The following is a 23,366-nucleotide window of genomic DNA, read 5'->3' as shown; positions in this document are numbered from 1 at the left end:
CACTTGGCCCGTATCAAAAGGCATACCTGTTCCTTACACATTCTTTCATTGGGTTAGCCCTCTGATAGGAAGTTTATGATATGAAAAACAATGTGTAAAGTAGTGCAGCCCATCTGGTGGCTGCACTCAGATCACAGGTGCCAACTCAAGTCCATCAATGCCACGCTTGGCTCCAGTGACAATACTTCGTGACTGCTGACTTGGCAAATCAAACAAGTTGAAAAATGTAATTTCCATTTGTGTGATCATTCTTACCAGGATTATTTCTTTGCCTTCTAACAACCCACGTCAAACCAACGGCCCTGAAAGCTCCCCTGGCAGGGTAAGAGGGCTGTGGCAGGCACACGCAGCTTGACTACACAGCTGGATTTCCAAACACATGACTCGGTGTGCACCATAAAAGAATGCTGCTGCCTTTTACTTTGTGCCATTCTTCACAGTAGTGCAAACTCATACAAGCAAAACGTGCCCACTTGAGTGCTTAGTTTGTACGGGTGCAGTTGACCACAAAGGCATAAGACAGAGGAGCAAAAAACCTCTTCATTTTTTCAGGTATGCACCAGGGACTGAAAAACCTAGCAAAGCAAAATAGTTGGCAGGTACAGGAGGGCTGTAAAACACAACAAAAAAACCCTGCAGGCCTACTTTCAGCTCTAGGTTTCCTACGTTTCTTTAGAGGACCCAAAATCTCAGACTCCACATTCTCCTTTTTTATATATTGTAGAGAGGAAGGAAAATAGAAGTTTTCTTTATACTGTTCCTCTTTTACATGAGTGGTCATCTGCCAATCTTACAGTTACCAGAAAAGGGGGAAAAAAATGCTCTTAACACACCTCACTGAGAGAGATGTGCCAGCATACAAAATAATACATCTGTACGTATGTGTTTTAAAAATGACATGCACATACAGTTCAGGGGGCTTAGCACTATACAATTTATCCAGAAGAATGCATGTGCAAAGTTCAGTGTTTACCACTCCAACGTTTCATCTCTGAACAACTTGTTGTACATGACAACCCCCAAACAAGATGTTCTTTCAGCCATGTGAGTGGATGGCAGTTTTTCGATTTTGGGTGCAGTGGTGATGAGCTCCTGGCCAGGTCCTAGACTTACCAAAAGTAAAAAAGTAAGCATGACTGATTACTGATTGCTTAAGATAATACTGGCACATCTCAGTCTCTTGTCCTTTACTTGGCAATTCCAATACTGAGTTCTACTTGTTCCAGTCTCTGAAATACTACAGTGGTGAAAGGCCTAGCTTGCTTAGTCTGATGTTACTTGTCTTCTGTTTCTATTAAGAAATTATGAGCTACTTTTTGGCAAAATAATTGTTTTATATGGAAAAAGACACCAGAATTGAGATGGTCACAAGATAAAGTTAATTCCAAAATGCACAGTTATTATAGAGACATGTCATTTTGCCCTTTTGTTTCCATTGGTAGTATATTCAATGAAAGAGATGAATCAAAAAGAATTTATTGAATTGTAGACTGTGACAACAGAGGAGTCACACGTACACTTCATCTGCTGGGAAGTGGTAGTCAAGATCAAGATGAGTGTGGGAATGTTCCACTTACAGCTCCTGTATTACCAACACTAGAAGCACGGGGAAGAAACCCTTCTCATACTCCTCTCTATCTACACCAGCATGCTCACACCCATGTATGCTGGCTAATGTCATATGTGGTACACAGAAAATCTGTTTAGAGAGAACTGGTTATGTTGTACAATGCATGCAATACAAGGCACACAGTTAGTGTGGTATCGTCCTGCACATGTTGCTTCACAGATGTCCCTGTTGCCTTCTATTTCCTGGGGTTCCTGTGCAGTCTGTCTCTTCCTAATGACTCCTACTAGTACTGACAAATGACTCTTTATATTTTCTAGGATTGCAGTCTCATTAACTACACTGCAGGAGGGAATGGTACATCTATTTAGATTCTCATTAGATCATCCCCGATGAGTCCACTCTCATAACAAGGCTTAAGTGCTTCAGATGCAGCAATAAAATCACTCACAATTCATGAAAGCAGTTCATGCTTAGGAACCTGCTTCTGCATATAACCGAGACCATAATTATTTCAGTTTGCTTGTTATTCATAAAAATCACTACCAGTTAAATACAGCATTTTCTCCCATGTCTTCTCAGAAATGAAGAAAATATCAAAATCTGAAACATTTTGTTTTCCTCAGCCAGGAAAAGCTGAGACTTCTAAGTCGCTGACCTTGCCACTAATCTTAACGTGCACAGGAGATCACAGAAGATGCATAAAAGGGTTTTGAAGTGAATAAAAACGACTGGTCATGCTGTCAGTGTAATGGCAGTGTTCTTTTGACTCCGAGCACGAGGCACCCTATTAGGTTTGGCGCTGAGGGGAATAATCGTTTCCATGTTCAAAGGAAACTGAAAATGATGCAGCACAGAAACATGCCTGTGATGATATGGAAAAAACTCAGCAGCACAATTTGCTAAGCGGGCTCCCCTAGCAATAAGATATACAATTGCTTCCCTATACAGGGCACAACATAATGCATGTTCCTGCTGCCTTCTCAAGTGTTTGTCACTGGGCCTGCTGTGCATTTCACAAGCTAAGTTCACAGAATCAGACCAAAAAATCCTGTGTGTAGCCAGTGCTCTGCCTTCTGTCCGTTTGCAATTTAACTGCTCTACTTCTAAACAAAGAAAAGAAAAAAACCCAAACTCAACAGCACCCGAAGGCCAAAGTCCTTTTCATGTTCCCTCAAGCTGTCATTCATCAGCTTATCCAGATGCACAGCCCCTACTTCCCAAACAAATCGAGAAGTTGTGGAACAGCCAACGTATGGTTGTTTTCCATGTGGAACTTCCAGCTGCATCCAGAAAACACTGGAAGTAGTTATCACACACACACTATTTGATTTCAGAGTCCCATCTCAGGGCAGGAAACCTGTGAAAAACAAGGCCCAAATTCACTATGGAGGTTGGGAGATTCCTTATGGGAAGGTCTGTGAGCAGAGGAAACACAGAAACAGCCCTCCACTGCCTCACCAACTCAGAGCTCCTTCTACACAGAAATCTTATAGGGCCTTTGCAATGCTCTTGAATGCCTCTGAAAAATTCTAGGCATGTAAGACGAAATCCTGGGTCTCAATGAGGTTTTTGTCTCTGATTTCAGTAGGGTCAGGGTTTCTTTCATTCATGGACTTGTTTTGATTCTTTCATAGCAGACAGTACTTTATTGAGACAAGTCCAAATTCAATGGAGAGTCCAAATGGGTTTAAATGAAGTCTGAGCTGATAAATATTACACTCCCTTCCAACCTGCTCAACATGTATGTTAAATCAACAAACTCTCACTAAGACCTTCTTGGGCACTTTTAGCCCCTTCACTCCTCAAAGTTCTTCAAGTTTGGCTTTGCCTGCAAGACCTGAGCATTACACTGGTTTAAGCATTATGCTGTGTGTAAATACACAAATTGGTCTAAATGTCAACTAAATTTTCTGGCCTGTAGGTACAAAATAATATAGGTGTAATGTGACAAATGCAACTTTCACTATCATTATGCTGTTTGGAAATCATGCCGCTTTACTACAGCAGTTTTGGCATGATTCACAGTCTCCAAATCCTAAAAAAAGAACATTCCACATAGCAAAAAAAAAAACAACAAAAAAAAACAACCAACCCAACAGCTTTTTGAAACCCTTCTTACAAATTTATACCAATTTCAGCTTCTGCTCAAAGTACAAAGTGGCTTTGAGAAACGCTGACCATGTACAAAGAAGATCATATGACACCTCTTCATTAAATCACTGTAAACCTATCGCATCTAATTAACTCCTGACAGTACAACAGTTCTCATCTCAGATGTGTTCCTAAGGGCCTAATTCCCTAGTAGACAGAAATGCCACGCTCAGTGGTAAAATAAGGCAGTTTTTTTAACTTTGAAAATTGACATCTACAATATCCAAGGCAAACCCCTCTGGGTAAGAGGATAGAGTTGCATCAGGTGCAGCCAATACCAGACCAATCTCTCTTTTCCGCTACACAGATGTAAAACAGGGAGCACCTGGACACGTGGTATACAAGGGGTACAAATGAAGAACCACGTGGGAATCCCAGATCAATCCCAGCAGTGGATAACAAATTAGCTGTTTGTGAACACGAAGCAGTGCACATTAATGTGCAACTGGGCTTCACTCAATGCCATGTAAATGTAAAAAAAAATAAAATAAAATGGCCCCCCACAAAATCTTCTAATTATATATGGGGCAGGCTATACTATCTCTTCCATGTTATCCATGTATTATGGATATCCATGTATTATCTCTACATGTTGTGACAGGAGAGAGGTTTATTTAACAAAAACATTCTCTCTCCCTGGAACCTCATCTTTAAGTACATGTGCATTGTGAGTACATATATGCACATAGTACATATGTGTGTCTTTTCAGAGTCTATTTTCCATTGTAATCCTTTCACAAGAAAAGCCAGAACTTGCCCTGACCAGAGGAACACAACAAACATTGCTTCATCTAATGCCTGGCATTTGTGAGCACTTCACCGAACACTTAAGATGATGCAAAAAGTCTTCAGGCCTTTTGACTTTTTATACCTTTCAGCATTTTTTAGCAATAGGAACACAAAGCTTTCAAGAGTTACTTATCTTCATCTTATACAAGTAAAAAAATGACGACTGTTATCTAATTTCGGTGGACCTTATTGTATCTTTGATATATAGGTCAACATCCTGTTACCACAAATTTCTATTACAAAAGTATGTAGATACTGAAAAAAATCACTATCAAATCGCCATCTGATAGTGCTAATAAATTAACAGCCATAACTCTTTCACTATGAGATTTGCAATCATTTGATGGTCCTTCTCCAAAGCCTCTGCTCCTTATATCACTTATCCTGAAGGGACTGTGGAGCTACGAGTTCCCTTGAAGTCCCATGCAAGTACCTAATATCCATATTAACCTATGACCCAAACTAAAGTGCTCCAGGTCACTTCAAGAAGGTGCTTCATTTTCTCAACCAACAATTAAGAGATTACTCTCCCAATTGAGCCACGTGAATCATAAGATGTGACTACCTGCTGCTTGCCCCACAGGCAACAGTGCACATCCTCAGCTGTTGTGCACTGTCACAGTGATGTGAACCTCAGCTTTTGAGAGCTATGCTTAGTTATCACATGTGAATCCTGTACAGACCTAAGACCTGAATGTAAAACTTTGAAACACAAGGGATTCTTACAATGTTCTGTGTGACCACGTCTATCTCCTGAGAACCATACCCACTCCTTTGTCTACAGCACTTGTAATTCCAACTGGCCTTTTATACCAACCAGCAGGAGATACAGGCCTAATCTCCATGCATGTATTTTAAATATGAAAACAACAGGCATGGATTTTCAATAGTTCTCCTCATTTACCTGCTCAAGAAGCTATTTTCTCAACAGAAAAAAATGAAAATGTCATTTGAAAGAACGTGGGTATTAATTTGGATTGTCCGCAAAGAAACGTTGAAATTGCAAGGGTTATGGATTAACTGCATGCTGAAATGAGCTGTGTATCTATTTTTAAGGGTCCCAATTTTTTAAGTTCAAAGTGAGGTTTATTTTTCTATAGTGAAATAATAGGGAAGTTGAAAGTGTATATTAATGAAAATCATCTAAGAAAATGCAAAACTGAAATTAGTAATGGTGATCTGATTGTTTGAAGAGAGACAACATTGAGATCTATTAGCATTTCCTGAAAGTGCATGGAAACAACCTCCTTGCAACTGTCTTTGATTAAATCCAATTTTTGATTATCTGCATTAATCAAAGGTGCCAGAATAGAATCCACGCTCAACATACTCAATTGCCTCTTTTCGAGCTTTTCCAAGTGACATAAGCTATGACTGTCTCCCCCAACAGAAGAAACAGCACAGCCAGAGTGCTCCAATAGAAGTAAAACCATATTCACAGAGAGCAAGAAATAAAACTTAAAGCTTATTGAGCTGAATGAGCTCTTTGAAGGGACAAAATGAAAGAATAACTCCTGTCCTCCAAATCAAATAATGTAAAAGAAGAGATTAAGAAACAAGAAGTGACCAGATCCTCAGACAGTGCAAATCCCTGCAACTCTACTGACTTCAGCAGAGTTTGCTGATTCTCACTAGTTGAGGAGAGGCCTAGAGATTTTAATTTTATTTTGTTGGACACTTGTTACTGCCAACAAAATGAAGAATGAGAATGATTAATTTCCTTGTTGCTATTGATCTTTATGTAATATGATTTTTCTTCATATTTTTTGATCACCTTGATTTCATCCAGGTAATATTTGTAGTGCACTTTTAAACGCACCTTTTAAGAGTGTGGAAATAATAGTTAATTTGATACGCTAGCTGCTGTAGAGATTGTATGTACTGATTTAAAAGAGGCCAAATTAGGCACATGTAAGCTATAAACAGTAGATGATAATGCTTCCCTCTGTATTTCTAATTGGGAAATTGCTTGATGACTCTTCAGCTAGGGCCCTTAGAAATGACATACATCCTCCATCAAAGGACATTATGTCTCTTCTAACAATTTTAAGTGTCACGGCACATTTCGAGGCATGCTCAGCTATACAGCCAATGATAACCTTACGGAGAAGCACCTTACTAGCTGTGACAGAATGCTAATAAATCTCCAGCCTGGAGGGTACTCCCTGGAGAGGCCTGGCTCCTTACCTTTGACATGGGGGATGAAGTGGTGTCGGAAGGGGGAGTTGGGGCGGGAGTCATGGTGAGCGGAGCTGAGACTGCTAGTGCGCAGGTATGACAACCGCTGCACACCAGTAGAGAGCAGCTCTGCGGCAGCAGGGAATCGGGGGGCAGAACAAAATGAAAACAAAGAAAAACAATAAGAGAAAGGCAGGGAAGGAGGCTTCAAAGGAAGAAAAAAAAAGGCATTAAACAATTAGGATTCTGAAAAGAAGGAAGGAAAAAAAAAAAGGTTAAAAGACGCACCAAAGGGTTCATAAATCTTAGACAAAATTACAGCAAGTAGTTGAAGAGATGCCCAGATTTGAACTGCGTTGCTGATTCAGCATACTATTTACTAGCTTAATGAACTTATGATCTATGCCTTGTTACCAGAAAGTAGCCTGCTACCATCATGCAAACATCACAAACATTGATGCTCTGTTAGTTAAGAAAGCAGCTGCTCTGCAATGTGCCTAACCAAAGGAACATCAGTCATGAGGCATGCAAGCTGCCTTCTATTGTTTTAAGACATTCCAGAAATGCTGCCAACGTCAGATATGGCGTCGGGGTACAAAAAGGCTGCAAACTTTTTCAAAACTTCAAGCATTTCGATTTTGAAGAACCTGATGCTGACAGCGTCAACACAGTGCTTCACTTCTCTCTCAAGGGCAGCTGGAAGCCAAGGAGTTTTCTGGGGCCACTGAGCTTACTCAGAGAGAAATTACTCTTGCAAATAACAAAAGGTACCATTAGGAGAAACATGGTAAATATACATGTGCTATCATTCAGCATGAATGACACTGTAGGAAAATTATAAATTAATATTAATTACCCCAAAGCAGGGTTGCAAAGATCAAAACAATGAATTCTATGGATGTTGTCTGGATCATAGGGGAAACAGAAGCAGGAGACCCCCCAGATGGGATCACCTGAACAAATATATTCTCAGAACATCCCTCAGCCTGAAACTGTGAAGATTTTACGTTTGGATCCAAACTGTGGCTTGAGTCCATCAGATAATTACACAAAAAGAATCTGCTTCTGAGGAAGGCCCTTGACTGAACAGAAAGTAAAATTCAATCATGGTAAGGTCTGGATTTGTTCATGTCTCTGATACGATAGAGATGGAAAAATCCCCTCGGAATTGCCAGAATCAAGAGACGGAAGTTTGCAGCTTTTTCGTGCTTTATAAATCTCTTTCAGTTTTAGCTGTAATGTCATTTTAAAACACAATCATGTTGTCAGCACTAAGTATCAGACACAATTTGCTTCTGTCCCACCTCCCTTGAGTGCTTTAAATAAGGCATTCACTGACAGACACAGTTAGCTGCTTTCAGCCCACCCCCACTAGGAAATGGCTGCAGCACTCATGTTCCACAGTGGTGGCTCTATAATAAATCTTTAATTTTAAAAATGCAGCTCCTATTATGCATGGGCTCTTGGCAGGCCAAGTGTTCATCTGCAGCCATCAAGGAAGATAGAACTGCATGACTGCATCACTTAATTTAAAAACAGGTCACAAAGATTTAATTCATTACCATTAAGAATAAATTAGTCTTGAAAAGTATTCAATGAATTGCTTTTAGAGATATAGTTTTATGCAGTTTGGGTGCGGATGAACATTTTAGCTTCATGTATTGCTTTCATATGCACAACTAGAAAACTGAGTGCACTTGGAAACTGACTGACCTGTACATTTACTATATTATACACAGAACTTGTGCTTCACTGCTAAATGACCAAAAAACGTTAGTATTTTTAAATGTGCTCTGCAATTGCCTATGATTTTAAATAAGAAATCTGTCATGCAAACTATGAGTCTATGTTTATAAAAATGATGAGTTATTTGGAATATCTGGGTTATTTGCTGTTCAGTCTGACGTTTCATGGCTGTAGCAAGCTTCAGCTAATTATTTTTTTTTAGAAAGGAAGAGTCCTACACTAATGGCTGCTGTATAGTCAAGTCCTAACTTTTGCTTCCAAGATACGTTACTTTTCCCAAATTCCAGAATGAAGTTTGTGATCTGCTGCTGCAAACAGCTGCTCACTTTCACAAACTTACATATATTTGAAAAATAATTGATCAGAAACAAAACCAGAAGATCAGTACTTATGATGTAAGACACTCATCAATCTAGGGCAGAACAGAGCACCAACCAAGATGAAAAAAACAGGTAGAGAAGGAGGTATTAAAATATGCAACAACTTTTCAATCAGTCAGCTGCTAAGAGAAACAAGTGCTTCTCTGTGCCACTAAGTGACACAGTGAAAAACCACTACTTTTACACATACTTCTAAAGCAGTTGCCCTTACCAGGTCTGTGGAAATGCTGAGGGGAACGTGACATGGTGGGCGTGTAGCTATGGCGACTGTACACTGGAGAATTAATTGAGCCCTGACTAGTAGACCTGTGAATCATGCGATCCCGAACATCTTGATAACCCTGCAGAATAGAAGCAATTAAAATGGAATTCATTAAAAAATATAAATGCACATTACACTTTGCTTTTAGCAGCACTCAACTTTCATGGATCTGAAAACATTCACAGAAGATACTGAAAAAAATATATTCCTTAAGCTCTCAACCTATTTCATTATTACTGCAATCTAACCATCTGCTCCGAAGGCATTTTTACAGCCAGTGTCTGAGATCAGTCTCAGAAGGTTCCAACTCTGCCTGTCACTCGGCGTAATTTCTATTACACTTTCTGTAAGCCCAGATTCCCCATGTTCCTATGGCTCCATAAGGGGAGCTGCATTCAGAGCATCCTTGTCCTGCAGCACACGGCACAAGATACGTGAGTCAGTCCTCAACTAGATCAGCTGGAAACCAGTAAGAACTGAACAGCTGCAGCACAGAGCTATCCCTGGCTTCATTTACCATTTGTCTCAACTAGCTACAAGGGTCTGCAGTATCCAAATTAGATCTGTCCCGCCCCCTCCCCTCTGAAAACAAGACCCCTTCTTGTATAGTGAAACCTAATCTTCTCAGTTTCCTGGAAAACGATACAAAACAAACCCAAGCCAAACAAAATGAGAAAGCACACACAAAGCAAACCAAAACAGGACAAAAGAGATGGGAGCAATTTGAATGCATGAAGAATTACAACAAATTTTAAAGTCTTTTTTTTAAATTTAACATGTAGCAATCACTGTGACTTTTATATTGCAAACAAGCAACACTTCCCCACTCCCAAAATGGTAACACTTATGCAATGGCATCTATAGTATTCTGATAAATGACTGTATCAATATTTAATGCTATTGTAACACTTAAAATAGTTCCAAGGTCAAAACAGAACAAAACCAAAGCAAATTAAACCATAGCTATGTTTTCTGCAAGGTAGAACTACAACTGTCTTAGTAGCAACCCTATTATTTAAATGCTTAGAGCAGCATTAAGTCATCCACCTGAGACCCTGTCGGTGTCACCAGAAGGATGAGTGTCTAAGAAGTGACCTCTGCTGGACACGTGGCTCTGTGTTACAGACAACAGTTGGGCAGGGGCACCAGATTCATTTTTTGTACAATCTGCTAGTGAGAACTTAATGTTCTCCTCTTAAGAGATCAGAAAACATTTCTATATGGCAAAAAAAAAAAAAAAAAAAAAAAAAAAGGATGGATCAGACCGGTAACAAAATCAACGCCTGCGTTTGCTGAAGTGAGTAACTCTAATCATGGTAAGATGAGGTTTCACCACACTTACTTCTGCAGAAGGGGTAGGCGATAATGTCCGTGGAGACTGCAAAGACATAAGAAAGTAAGGTTACAGAATCATCACTGCATGGCTTGAAAATGGCAACCCAAACACTGCTGCAGATACAAGGACATTATACAGCAGTGCAGAGCGGCACTGTAGGTGTTACTGAGGCCATCGTAATGCTGCATCTTGCTTTTTCCACACTGCTCAGGAGCTGGTCCATCAATCACTGAAGTGCTTAAAGTTTCTGGGAGAATCTTTATAAGCGTGATTAATTCAGTCCAGTATCATGCATCGACATCTCTCAGCCATCTAATCATTGCGGTAATTAAAACATAGCTGTAGAGATCAAAATCAGAAAGGGTTATTAATTTAATAAGCATGCCTGTTACGAAGAAATCTTTAAAGTGGAAATTAGAAGTAAATAATCTTAAAGCTTTGCATGGCATCAGAAATACAAAATAACTTCCAAGATGAAGCACATTTTTTCCTCCAGTACACATACTCTGGCAAAAATCTGCTTTTCCTCAAGGCTTTCCATTTCATCCCCAATGCAAAACAGTACACAGATATCATCGTTTCTTTGATATGATCTGTCTCTAAGCTAGCTTTCTGCTCATCCATAGTCATGCATGGAGAACTGACAGGAATTACAAGCGTGTATTCTGAAGGAACCATGCAAAAGCCAGAGGTCAGAAACATGCACAGTATTTACAGTTTCTATTACAGATAGAAACCAAGAAACCAAGGCAAGACTTATCTTTAGAAACCAACTCGAAGATCATGCAGAGGTTGGTGGTACAAACAACTACAAAGGCTATGTACAATTACCAGCTATATATCTTTTATCATAAGACAATTTGAAGCTGGAAGATCACGACTGAAAATATTTATTTTTTATGCAATGCATTTCAATATTATTTAATTGCCAGAGTAAACTTGGCAAGAGATTATGCTTTCAAATAAGACCACAATTATTATAGAACAAGATAGCTGTTAAGATCACATCTCTGAGGCAGAACAGGTGATTCTAGCCTAATTACAATAACGATATACAACAGTAGTTAGTGTAAAATGTATGCTCAATTTCTGGTCATAAATGTTCACCTCTACACTTCGCTGCATGAGACTGTTTACTTGCATGGAACTGGTGATGCTGTGAATGCAAAGTATCCAAACAAAGAAGAAACATTTTGGATTTGGGTACAGATCACCTCCTTTCGAGCGAGCTTCCATAAAGCTTGCGGAAGACTGCTCCCTGGCTGTCCATCAAAGCCCTACAGTTATTTTACTTTCTTGTTTTCTTAATCCTTACAACTGCACAAGTTCCATACAACAAGCCACTACTGCTTTGTAGATTTAATGGCAGTACCACAACAACTTTGCTAACCACAGGAAGCATACCACATACAGCTCTCTCCAGTATAATTCTCTGCAAAAACAACTGAGAACTAATCTGAACTTACGCGAGAATGAAAAGAGCACATTTTGTGCTATGTTTTCCCACATTTTTATTCAAGTATTCCATGCTTTACAGTAAATAAACCAATTTCCATAGCCTGCTGTGGTTGCCTACAGGCTCAGGTAATGTCTTCTGCAAATGGTAGTCAGAGGAGTCTAAGACTGGGACACAACCCAGAAACTGACTTGCTGATTCCAGAACCAACATTTCAGGTATTTCTACTCCATCACTATCTGACCTCATTTTGTTGCTTTTGGGGAAGCAGCACTACCCTGTGCAGCGAACTTACTGTTTCAGCATGCACAGAACCGCTGTATCTCAGGCTCTGGGTCTGCCACGCAATGCTTGGTTCTTCAGGGCTTATGGGGCCTTTTAAAATCTGGTCTATCACAGAAATCCTCATGCTAGTCAGTTGAAAATACACTCTGCAGTAGACTGCAAAGAAAAAGCTCCGTTCCTTATAGCAAGCCAGTGCAAACACTGAAGTGTTGAGTCCAGATTAAACAATACTAAACAAAAATAAACAAGTAGAGAACTTGTACTGACCAAATTTAAAGTAATATTTCTACTCCTTGCAGCAGGCTCAATATTCCGTCACTTTGAAATCTAAGGGGCTGCTCTGATACCTGAAGGTGTACAGGATGTTTTGGGTTCTGGAAAATTTTGGCAAGCAATATTTTGGCCTTATTTACAGGTGTCACCTTATGATATCAGTTCTGGCATTTTGCACTGACCTGACATTAACTTCCTGATTACTGAACTACCAGGTAAGACGCTTGCTCCATTTTGATGCACCTGCCAAAGTGAATCTGTCACTCAAGTAACCCGGATTTTTAGCTGAAATATCCAGCTCCCACTAGATGGTGCTGTGTGAAAGCGTTTCTCATCACGGGCTTCCAGAAAAACAAGACTGTATTTAATTGAACATGAGAGATTATTAGTGAGAAACTTTTCAACGCATTTCCCTTTCATTGCAATAAAGAAGAAAGTGTTTTGTCACTTTCTGTATCAGAAGTACACAATTTCCTTGTAGCTCACTCCCTGCATTTAAGGTTTGTCTGCACTACTGGGTTAACTTCAGTGGCTCTTACACACCCACCTCGTACATACACAAATCTTTCTTACCTGACTTTGGTGGTTTTTGTTTGTTTGTTTGTTTTTTAATCGTGGTGAAAGGCCTTTCTAGGGTACAATTTTAAGCTCACAGGTTCTTCAACCCATCACTGGGTTGTTAGGGTAGTATGGTTGGGTTGCGGTTGGACTTGATGATTTTGAAGGTCTTTCCCAACCTGAGCAATTCTATGATTCTATGATTCTATGTATACATGCTTTCCAAAAAGACTGCAGGATGACTCGCTCAAAGTCTGTAAATCCCAGCCACAACTAAACATGTCACCTCCTTTGCTTTTTAAAGATGATGGTGACTGATGTACGATATACCAAGATTAAAGAGTCACTCATTTATGACAACACAAACACAGACATCACTCCATCCCTGATGGGATTCTGCTTTCACTGGGGAAAAGGAAGGGAGGAGAAAGAGGTACAAAGAGGCGAGGTGAATTGCCCAAGGTCACAGTAGTCACTGGCAGCATCAGGTAGAGAACCCAGCATTCCTGAAAAGAAGGTGAGAGCTCTTTTGCTTCTGGAAATTTCTGTAGTCACGATAAATTAATGAGATTTAATGCTGGTGATAATACAGTGTAAGAAAACACCAAAGGCTTTTGCTCTTCCCCAGAAAAAGCATAATGGCAGACGGTTTCCAACATATAGCTTTATCAGTGAGCAGCAACCCCCCTCAAGGATTAATAAATAGTTCCTCTGGGTGAGATCAGTTCCTCTTCCGTGAGTTAACACGAGACTTGTGTTTGTAGCTGGTTCTGTGGAATGGCTGAGATCTGCTGGAACTGGTCAGAGATCACCAGTGCATCTCAGTGTTTATGAATCAGATGTCAGCTGGGCCTACTACCAATCTGAACTTGAGGGAGAATTTCTGTAATATTTTTATCTGTTTGTCTCTTATTTTATTCCTGAGCTGAACCATCTCCTGAATTTCCTCATATTAATAACTCATAATTTAAAATATTGTCCCTACGAAATATTAAAGAACGAAGTACAAAATCTACTGTAAATCTGATCTGTTGGTGGGTAGAATATGTCACTAAGAGAGGAGATTACCAGTCACTTCAAACCACTGCCTGAATGATCTATTGTACTTCCTTTTTCCTCACCTTGCCTTCATGCTCAATTCACTAAGATTGTAAATCAGTAAACCCACTTCTATGCTCACTTAGATTTGCATTCTGGAAGTCAGATTTACAGCCCTCTGGTACTACCTGACAAAACCTACTTCGTGACCTGCACTGGAACCACCTAAATAGTAACTGCAGCTATAGAAATTCACCTGAGAAAAGTGGGGGACCCTACAGCCTGAAAGCTACCTTTAAATACAAGTTTAAGGAAATAAGTTAGGTGGCGGCTTCTCTTGTTGAATCCTTACTAAATGTCAGCAGTTTAAAATGTGAGGCACCTATTTCCATACTGCAACTCACCTGCTTTTTCCAGGTGGAAGAGCACTTCATCCTGACCTACTTCAGATTTTATCCTGTATGTATGGCAGTGTGCTCCAGAAATATATTTCCACTCGATCTGAAAGCATCCAGCTGTTCTTAATCCTTTTACTGCCCCAGAACATCACGGTAATTCCTCATATTCTGCTGTGAACACTGGTGCTCCATAGCAATGTGCCTGCTACATGGCACAAGGCTAGGCCGGCTTTTGCCTCGTGTTCTGGACCCAAAGACCAGAACACCCTTTCAAGTTATGAGAACAGACACACAGACAGCCTGCAACCTGCTCCCCATTCCTCTGCCAGCAGCTGGTGTTAATGCAGACAAGAAGCAGACCTGTGTGTTTAACTATGCAGTTTCCCCACATAAGGCATCATCATGACTGCTCCCATTTAATCCAGATCAAACAGACAAAAAGCACCTTGAACAGCAGCAGCAACAATACTAGAGAGTGTTAATTAGAAATTGTTTCAGAAGAGGATAGAAGCGTAGCAGGCTTTGAGTAAAGCTTATAGCAGAATGGGTTGCTGGTCGGTTCATTACCTCTCCAAGACTCTGTCTCTCCTGTCTGTCCTCGTAGGCGGAAGTGTAGAATGGCTCATAAGTAATTAGGTCTGGACGTTCAATGTCATAAATGGCCTTGACTTTGGGAATGGCTGCTAAATCCTTGTAATCAAGGATCTCATTGTCTACTTTTGCCTGAAGGTCAAAGACAGAACATAAATTAACTTAAACAAATGCACTGGTAATTCCTATTTTACACAATTTATGATTCTGTGTATTTGTTATCACACTGTTGCTATGGAAAATCCTTATTGGCACTCTACACACAAAGCGACTGCTTCTTGTTCTTCTCCAAGTGGGCCTCCTCTCCAAGAGCACACAGTGTTTTCTGAGTTTAGGAAAGAAAGAACAATGCATATACAGATGTAACACAAAAGTTCCTTATCAACTGAATGGAGCTGGAAACTTCAGCTCTACAAATGACTCATTTTGTGTCCTAAGGCAAGTCATTTCACCTCTGTTCTTATTTTTCCATCTGTAATATGTGTGATATTATCAACTATGTCTGCAGATCACGGAGATCATGAGAGGATTCCATGCAGGAGACGACAGACAGAATGTCAACCTCAAACTTTGCACACAAGAGGAAATACAACTTATTACAAGGAAATAACAAGGCAGGCAGGACTAGCCAGGGCTAGGCATCAAATTCCCTCCCAGCTGAAATTATTATATTGTATTCATCACTCAATCTATATGCAAGCTTCTAACTAAAGTGTATATTACTTAATAATAGGATAATATGTAGTACTAACATCAAATATTCTTTCATTAGAGCTGCGAAGAGCTCTCAACTAGTTTAGAACTGGAAGTAGGAAATCATTTCCAAAAAGACAGCTGCACCCATCCGAAGGAGCTGGAAAGAGGTCTTACCTATTGTTTATGTATCTAATATCTTTCTTTACTTAAAAGAAGACTTGACAAAAAAAAAATATATTGTACATTCTTACCTACGTTACAGAAATTCATTTTATTTTTAAAACTAAAAGGATACGTTCAAATTGCTTTTCATCTCTTCTACTAGCTATTTTAGTTACCAGTAGCAGGCTGCACAGGGAAATAAGGCTGATCTGTTTCTACTCACCTTCCATTCTGTTCTGAGGACTTCACCTAGTATCTTTAGATTTAAGTGCATTTACCTTCCCAAGCTCTTCTAACAACCACTCATCCTGGTGATTCTTATGTGATGCCATAAATCAGAGAAGCAAGGACTGAGATTGTTAGCAAATCCTCTTTCTAAAAATAGCGTAAGATCTGTTTGGTTTTGACTCACCAGATATAACAATGTACCTTAAGCCAATTAACCCTTAAAATAGGTAGGTTTATGAATATATAATATTTTTTACCGCAATCTGTTAATGAGCTGTTAATGTCTGGATATTTTTAATCCAATGTAAATTACCATACATATTTTCAAAGATCTGAATCTAGGCCAACACGCTGGTTGCCACACAGACTCTGCTGTGCAGCAGCAGGTGAGGTTTCCTAAGCTACAATTTATGCAGGTGATATTACCAGCAGGATAGCAGTTCTCCAGGGCACGCTCTGTGGTTTGACATCCGTAGTGTGAACATTTGCAATATATTAGCTGTTTTTGGCTGTTGTTGAAATGCACTGAAGAACTAGCATTCTACTCAAGCTCAGGGCTTGAGATTTATAATTTTGATATTTTTTTCTGCATTATTCTGCATTATTACGCATGTAGCCAGTAAATCTGTATGCCTTACGTTTTCACTTATATAATCTTAAGGTTATCTACAAAATCAGTGATTCAGTATGAAATACCAGTAACACAAAAGAACATTTGCCCTGCAGTCTGCCTTTTCCAAGTGAATCTTTGTCTTTGGTCCCCTCAAAATGGACTCTCACTAACTAGCTCTCCTGACATTTTCTTCCTTAGCTTCTACTTCTCCCTTGGATTTTGTGCAGGTTGTCTGGAGCACATTTTACATGCTGAGAAAGGTTATATGGACTTTCAAGAAACAGGACTTTTAAATGGATGTGAGTTCTTAGAAGTGTAGGTTATATGTGTGGAAACACAGCTAATTTGACAAGGCTGAGCTCTTCTGTTATTCACCCAGTTACATTTTATTCCACACTCTTTAAAACAGAATTAGCAGATTACTTTTTTTGACCCTACAGACTTCTCTACCAAGAAAAAAGGGCACTGACAACACTGAAATGCCTGAAAAAGCGGTATGAGGAGAAAATAATTATTGCTTTGGAATTTTTAAGCAAACTTTCCACTGATGCATTTCTAACTGTCATTTCTTAGATCACACGGGCTGAAAAGGTACCAAGAAGAGGAAAACATCTTTTCCAAACTTAATAATTGTAAGCTTCTATGAAAGAGGTGACTTGATTACTGAAGGAATCTATATCTCAATTAACCACAAATAAAACAGTATATCAATAGCTTTGCACTTTCAGCACTGTTAGTCTAATAATAACAGTAGGATGCTTAATATCTTTTTTTGTTTCAAATCCCTCCCTTTCCCCCTTCTTTCCCTTCCATAGCCAAAACATCTGACTTCTAAAGGTGCTGGATCAGCCAGGCTTCCTTCAATGTGCCTGACCCTTCTTCCCATGTTCTACAGCTGCTGACAGCAGACCTCTCAAGAACTGCACACTGAAGTGCAAAGATAACACATCTAACAAAGTCAACTGATCTGTCTGTCTCCTGTCCTTCTTCACATCATCCACTGATTTCAGGAGATTTGCTGAATGTTTGCTTGGCCTGGAAAAGCTCTGCCCTGCTCTTGAAATTCTGTAGTAATAAAAACTACATTTGTCACGGCAATGAGAATTCTAACAATTTAACCACTAGGATGAAGGTGTGAGCAGCAGCATAAAATGATTTATTTCAGCACGGAATATCTTGTGCCCAAGCAAGTGCTCAGCATCTTACTCATCAGAAGGAATACTTACATAGATAGTGTGGCCCGGTGAGCCAGGTATACTGGAACCTGGTCTGGAATAAATACTTTCTGATGATGTTCTGGTGGGCTGAAAAACAAACAGTAACTTTTCAGAGCCATCTAAAACAATTCACATTTGGTAACTTAGGATATAAGTGGAGAAATCTGTGCACATCTTGAAATGAACTGTATTTAGGAAAAAAAATCAACACAAGATCAAGCATTCTGGCAAATTCCACAATCTCACAAGGCAAGTAGACTCTTTTTTTTTTTGCAGGAGAAGGAATGTTGTGAGAGGTGAAGGAGGTTTTCTAAATCATAGTGTGAAAGACTGACAACAATAATGAACAAATCCAAATGACACCTGCCAGAGTCACTGCAAGGAGCAATACACCATACAGTTCAGGATGGTCATTTTATCAAAACGTTAGTTCACAAACAGCAAGACAGATCAGCAGCCAGTGGTTCAGCAGCCAAAGTACCGAGAGGAGCAGAGCACACACGTTACTGCTTTCCAGATGTTCAGTCACTGGATTTCCATTATGAATACAGAATTGAATTCAGCCCTTCTCAGTAGAAGGACCTGAAATCCTTGGAGCAGTTCCCTACATCTGCAGCATGACTTAGATGCAACCTAAGAGCTAAACTGTTGCTTGAAATGTCATGACTCCTTGCATCAAAAAAACTCCTGATGTTTAATGACAATGTCCTGCAAACTGAAATTCAGGAGAACAGTCACCTCCCCCCAGAGCGAGAGTTGTCAAATATTAAGTGGATTTTTCAGAATTTCTTTACTATTAAACAGATACTGACTCCCTAGGGGAAGTTTTATGAGAGTAACTTAGCACTGAGATGTGGGAATCCTGAAAGATTTATACATTTGAAAACCATTTATTTAATATTTACCCAGGCTATTGGGGCAAGAACTCACACATTTAGCATGCAGCAGGCACACAAAGTCAACCAAAGACATTCCACTTCGACTTGCAGAGCCATGAACAATTTTTGCAAATAATCGACTCCTATCATCAAGCAATATGAAGCATAATGCATCAGTAGATGACTCTGAGGACACTAGTGCAGTGGGATACGTCAAAATCACTAAAAGTTAAGTCTTGTCAGCTGTGACACTGAACTAAGGGAGCTTCTGGTCACTGATTGAAGAGAAAGAAGGCTTAACAGCCTGGCTTAGTGATTTTTCTTAGGGGAAATGTTGGGATTGAACACAGCGAGGCTACTGGGACTTTCTCATCCCTCAGCACACACTTCCTGATCAAATCCTGCAGTGCTCTCTGAGTCCTTTTACCATGAATTACATCCCCAGGAAAACCACTGGAATCATCCTTATAAAAATGCTGAGGACTACATATAATTGGATTTCTCTGACTGCATTTGTGGAAATGAAATCATCATATGCAGGGATGGTCAAAGGAATAAAGGGCTTTGAACACGTTCCACCAAAAAACGTGAAGATCCAGATCAAACAGAGGGCAGATGTGGCCATGGAATGACACAGCCACCACCCCCCTACGGAGCATGTCTGAGAAGCCTTCTCAGCTGGACCTCTGCATGTTTCTTTCCTTTTTCCTCTGTAGTTGCAAATTCCTAAATCCCAAAAGGGAGAAGAGAAATTTCTCAGCTGCCCTTTGGCTCCTCCCATGATGCAATCAAAGGAAAACTAAACCAACAACAAACAATCCACTTGTTTTATGGAAACGTTACCAGACTTAAGCTGGCTGTAGCTGAGAAACACTTTATTCCCTTTCCTTCTGCCATCTCACACCGCTGAGCGGAGACACATGTAACATTGCTGCAGTTGCTATGGAAAGCAATTGTTTTCATTACAACACAGGGAACACGACTACGAACTGGAGGTACTGTGAAGGGTGTCTGTCACCTTTTACTTTTGGCAGACACACTCTAGGAGTTTTGTCTGATTAATTTTCCCTCTTGTAGGAAAACAAACGTGGGAGCCAGCTCCAGCTTCTCAAGTGGCACACCCTCTGGGATGTGTTTCTCTCCGGCTCTTTTGTAATCACTTCAGAAAAGAAGAATTTTTCAGTTCTTGCTCCAACCCAGAGAGTCACCTCTCAGTGCAACTGCTAAAAACTTTTTTAGCAAAGAAAAATTCCCTTGTGCTGGTCACTTCAGGGACTGTACTGAATAGAGTCAGACATGGTAAGAAGCCACACCCTGCTAACACATTTCTTAGGTGCTCTTTCCTGAAGAACTGGAGCAGTTGTCAGATGGGCTGGCAAGTCATAGCACCTCTTCTTCAGTTCCTCTCTGTGCTTCTATCACAGAGAGAGCTCCTCTCTACCACACCATTATCATGGCCATGAGCCAGAGATGATGCTCCTTAGAACCAGCTTTCTACTTTCTTTAACTCCTTGTGTACATTAATTTAACCTCCCATCTACTGCAGGGCAGGATGCCACCCTGCCAGCCACCACCCGAGCACACCACTCCTCTGCTGAGCACCCGAATCCAAGCAGACCTTGCACTCTGTGTTACCTCTACTGGCTTCCATCCCACTCCCGGATCTTGCTTGATTTTGCAATATAACCCTGAAAAATAGCACATAAAAGAGGACTCCTACACCAGCTCTCACCCTTGCTGCCTCACTTGGCCCTGTTTCTTTGAATAAGACAGGCTGTTTCCACTGCAGATGGCTATTTCCTACTCTGCTGCTTCCCATATGGTCTGGGAGCCTTCACACATCTGCACCTTCCCCTAAAGACAATTGCAGAGGAGAGCTGATCAGAGCACAGGTTAAAACTGGAATTGGGCAAACCTTGATTTAACCTTCAGCTTCACTGGAGGTATCACACGAGCATCTCATGCACACGTTACTTGAAGATAACAGGCAAGGAAATGAGAGGAAACCTCCTCCTTTAATAGGAATGCATTCATTTAGAGGTGTTTCAGTCCCTCCCAGCAGGCCTGGGACACCTGGTCTCCACTCCCAGCAACACAGCAACTTCTGTTGGCTTTTTTTCTGCAAACAGACCTGGCACATTCTATACATGACTGCTTTTTCTTTAGGGATTCAAATACAGCTTTTTGTAATGACACCTTTGATCACAGGAATTTAAAGAAAAATTTTATTAAGTGCTATAACTAACTTTCTTCTTGTACTGTGTGGCCTTTCTTCACATTTTTTGACTGTGTAAGAGTCATTTATTTTTTCTTTCCTCCTCAACCCAGAAGCACATAACATCAGTACATACGCTAATATGGGATGCCTGTAGCACATACAGGAAGTATATGAACGTATGTAAAAAAAACAACAGAAATTCAATCAATTGAAATTCATATATATCATTCAAGAAACCAAAGCACAAAGTATCTAAAACATCTGTAAGACTTCTCCGTATTCTTCGTTTTAACACAGACCTCTTATTTCAGTGTTTTTGTTCTTCATTTCATGCATTTGTCTCCGATGCAAAAGTTCTTGACCAACTTCATTTCCAGGCTGGCAGAGGTAACCCCAACTGTCATGCTCTCGATGCTCATCCTATTTGGTTCACGGCGAATTTCAGTGCTCAGTTATCGTATCACCCATGCATACACTCCAAATGGATTAACTCATTATTTTAACATTAGATCGCAAAGCTTGACATGTTCATCTGCATTTATCTCAGTTTGTCATGTCATCATGCATGGCGCAACATCTAAATAAGTAACTTTTTAAAATAAAAGCATCTACGCTGGAGCCATTCACATCATCCAGTTACTGCTGCAATGTGGACGCTGTGGCTTTTCAAAGTACAGATGTTCAGAATCATGCACTATTAAAACTTACAAGTGCAGGCAAACAGATCAAAACTGATCCCGAGAACATCTGGCCAAACAGATGCACTATTGTTTAACAAAGGCATCGTCAGCATTGTCTACAGTACCTGCCTTAGTTTTTTGATAGAGTTCATTATGCAAGGCGGTGATAATAGCTGCAGAAGAATGAATACGATTTCACTTAATAACATTGAGCATTACAATTTAAACAAATTCTCTAAATCTCAGAAGTTACTGTAAGTAAGGCATATTTGTAAACTACAATAAATTCAGCGTGTAATTTACTCTACTTGGCAGGCACAACTTTGCAACAGCAAGCAATCTGACAGTCCCAGTACAACACTAATGTGGGTACCTGCTTCATCAACAACAAGGTTTTACAGAAGTTACTCAGTTTGTGGAACCAGGGCTCATTATAGACTGATTTCCTTTGGATTTCAGTAATGTTTAGTGGCAGTGTACAAGACCAAGAAAGTACTTCAGTGCTACAGCGCTCATTGTGTCTGTCTGCCAGTGTAACTCCTGACAGGTGTGTTACCTTCAAATGCATGGACTCTGTCATTATTTCCCTTCCTTAAAAATTTACAGTATGTGTACAACAAGACAAAGGTAAGGAACAGGTTTAGTTCAAATTCACACAGACATATCTTAATAAGGCACGACAATTTTTTTCTTTCCTTTCTAGACAAAAGAAGCCAAAAAGGAAAAGGTATTTTCAGCACAAACACTGAAGGCACGCTGCTACCAAACGTAAGGTCTTTCACAGAAAGTCAGTTAAGTGGAAGGCAGAAAAAATGAAGTGGGAAGTACATAACAATGAATTCAAGGGCAAACTCCTCACAGAAGTCGCAATATTTCATTCTTATTCTTGGTTTTCTTCCTCAAAAAATCTTAAATAACAAGATATTTTGATATCAGTAAGATTTTTTGAGATAGGTAGCAAGTATGGTTTTAAAAACACTAGAGTCATTTTTCATCTTAAGACATTTTCCCCCATAATTAAGTTATTCAAATTCGCTGTGTTCCTGCTTACATTTAGCAAACAATTAACACCTGTAAATATGGGTCTCAGTCCACAGACAGCTGCCCATAGCAAAATACACCAATTATTGCAAATGATGTGTATATTTCTTTTATATTCCACAATGCTCTTTTGTTTTCTTTCTTCCATTGCCTTAGGCATCAAACTCCTAGTGAAATGCCTGCCTTCCCCTGATTTCAATACAACCTCCAGTACTCAAGTTGAGCAGCTTAGAACTTTTCTTGGGCTGGCGGTCCTAAGTGCCCGATATGTAATCACTGCATCAAATTGGCATTTAAAGTGCTTGAAGTTCTGTTTGAATCAGACACTGAGTATTCTCCAGGTCACATACATCATCCGAAGAGCTATCAGCAAGGTCATCATATGATGAAGACCTGCAGTAGACATACACCTCTCCTGGCTCGTCAGAAGAGTAACGTGCCACCATGTTAGCAATGAAACAGACAATACACAACAGAACTCGCTGGCAGCAGGCTCACTTGAGGCTCAACATTTCTTCCTGATTTCAGTGTTAAAGGTGGTCACAGATCTAAGAGATTTTCTTATATTCTTGCTTCTGGGTAAGATTTTGTAACCTATTTCCCACTAGCACTGGATACCAAC

The 23,366-nt window shown here is 39.9% G+C and overlaps 1 protein-coding gene across 15 annotated transcripts in view; it reads right to left on the bottom strand.

The window, feature by feature from the left end:
* Window positions 1–23,366, bottom strand: part of ABLIM1 (actin binding LIM protein 1) — a 182,419-nt gene that overhangs the window by 21,235 nt on the left and 137,818 nt on the right. For 14 of the 15 annotated variants that reach the window (XM_021399863.1, XM_021399858.1, XM_021399860.1 and 11 more), the window contains 4 exons: window positions 17,937–18,014; window positions 14,988–15,143; window positions 10,419–10,454; window positions 9,026–9,155 (listed from right to left, as the gene is read on the bottom strand). In XM_021399863.1, the coding sequence (XP_021255538.1) occupies window positions 9,026–9,155; window positions 10,419–10,454; window positions 14,988–15,143; window positions 17,937–18,014 (400 nt within the window). Of the gene's footprint in view, window positions 1–6,697; window positions 6,818–9,025; window positions 9,156–10,418; window positions 10,455–14,987; window positions 15,144–17,936; window positions 18,015–23,366 lie in introns of all 15 variants that reach the window. The other variant, XM_021399868.1, reaches the window with a different exon arrangement.

Source organism: Numida meleagris, chromosome 5, assembly GCF_002078875.1.
Source record: "Numida meleagris isolate 19003 breed g44 Domestic line chromosome 5, NumMel1.0, whole genome shotgun sequence".
Lineage (NCBI taxonomy): Eukaryota > Metazoa > Chordata > Aves > Galliformes > Numididae > Numida > Numida meleagris.
Note: the sequence above shows the minus strand (reverse complement) of the source record. Positions and strands in the feature narration are given on the sequence as shown.